Source organism: Perkinsus marinus, assembly GCF_000006405.1.
Source record: "Perkinsus marinus ATCC 50983 genomic scaffold scf_1104296958902, whole genome shotgun sequence".
NCBI lineage: Eukaryota > Perkinsozoa > Perkinsida > Perkinsidae > Perkinsus > Perkinsus marinus.
In genome coordinates, this window is record NW_003206613.1 from 1 (window position 1) to 1,004 (window position 1,004).

Below are 1,004 nucleotides of genomic sequence, written 5' to 3' on the forward strand. Positions count from 1 at the left end.
CCCTGTGTGAGTTGTGTTGTGGCCATTTGATATTATTCACTACAATAATCCACAGATAATGACAGGGTTTTAGTTGTAGTGGATAAGGATGTTGGGTTTGGCGCTACTGAAGGACGGGATATGAGGTGGAGGACGAAAGTCGGTGAACTCTCATCAACAACTTTAGTATCATTATTGTATTTAGAAATAGGATGAAGTTTGATTCACTGCCTTGCAAGGTGTAGAGTGGCGAAAATCTAGCAATGGAGCATGCGCTGGCCTTCGATCCATATAGGAAGTAACTAAACCCATTGCAATCAACCTGAGGAGAAAAGCAAACCGAAAAAACAGCCAGACAACCGACATGTTATACACATGAAGGTTGTTAAATAGGGGGTTGAACTCATGTCATTTATCATTATGAAATACGCAACACAAGGCAGAGTACAATCCTAGGTTAAAGCTTGACCGAGGGAAGTAAGGCTGACTCAACATCCGGTCCAGATGATCCGGAACCCGACAACGTTGATGCAGAATTTCTCATTGGAAGAATCCGCTTCTAAAGCTCTTACAGTAACTTGGCCTCGTTAGAAGCTAATAATCGTTGAAACCGTCAAGCATAAGGAATCTTCCTCTGTCTACTGATTCTTGAAGACCGTCCTCAGTGCCTTCCCATAGGTCTCTAGCATTCTGTAAACTACTAATGTCTGGTCGTTCGGATCCTGCGCATCGTGGAATTCGATATTCTCCAGATCATTAAGCTCGTATCTTGAGTTGGCGTTGAACCTGCAGTTATTCAGGGCATAAGCCAGACTGGTGGAGCTATAATCAGGCTTCACCCAAGAGGCACCATTCTCCTCAACCATCTTGTACGGAACATCTTCGGAATATAGACGGCAACCACCGAGTGTGATATCCATGGTGAAGTTTCCGGGTTTTTGAAGGAATACCAAAACGCTTGAGCCTCCTCTACTGTCATCTTCATACAGGCCCGATGGATGAGGCTTAGTCGGGACTGTAGGAGT

At 44.4% G+C, this 1,004-nt stretch overlaps 1 protein-coding gene across 1 annotated transcript; it reads right to left on the bottom strand.

Moving 5' to 3' along the window:
* Window positions 1-617: 617 nt before the first annotated feature.
* On the bottom strand, window positions 618-899 carry Pmar_PMAR016784 (hypothetical protein; the record flags this gene model as incomplete). Its single annotated transcript, XM_002773464.1, has 1 exon — window positions 618-899. The coding sequence occupies one exon, from the start codon at window positions 897-899 to the stop codon at window positions 618-620; it is 282 nt and encodes a 93-aa protein (XP_002773510.1).
* Window positions 900-1,004: the final 105 nt, after the last annotated feature.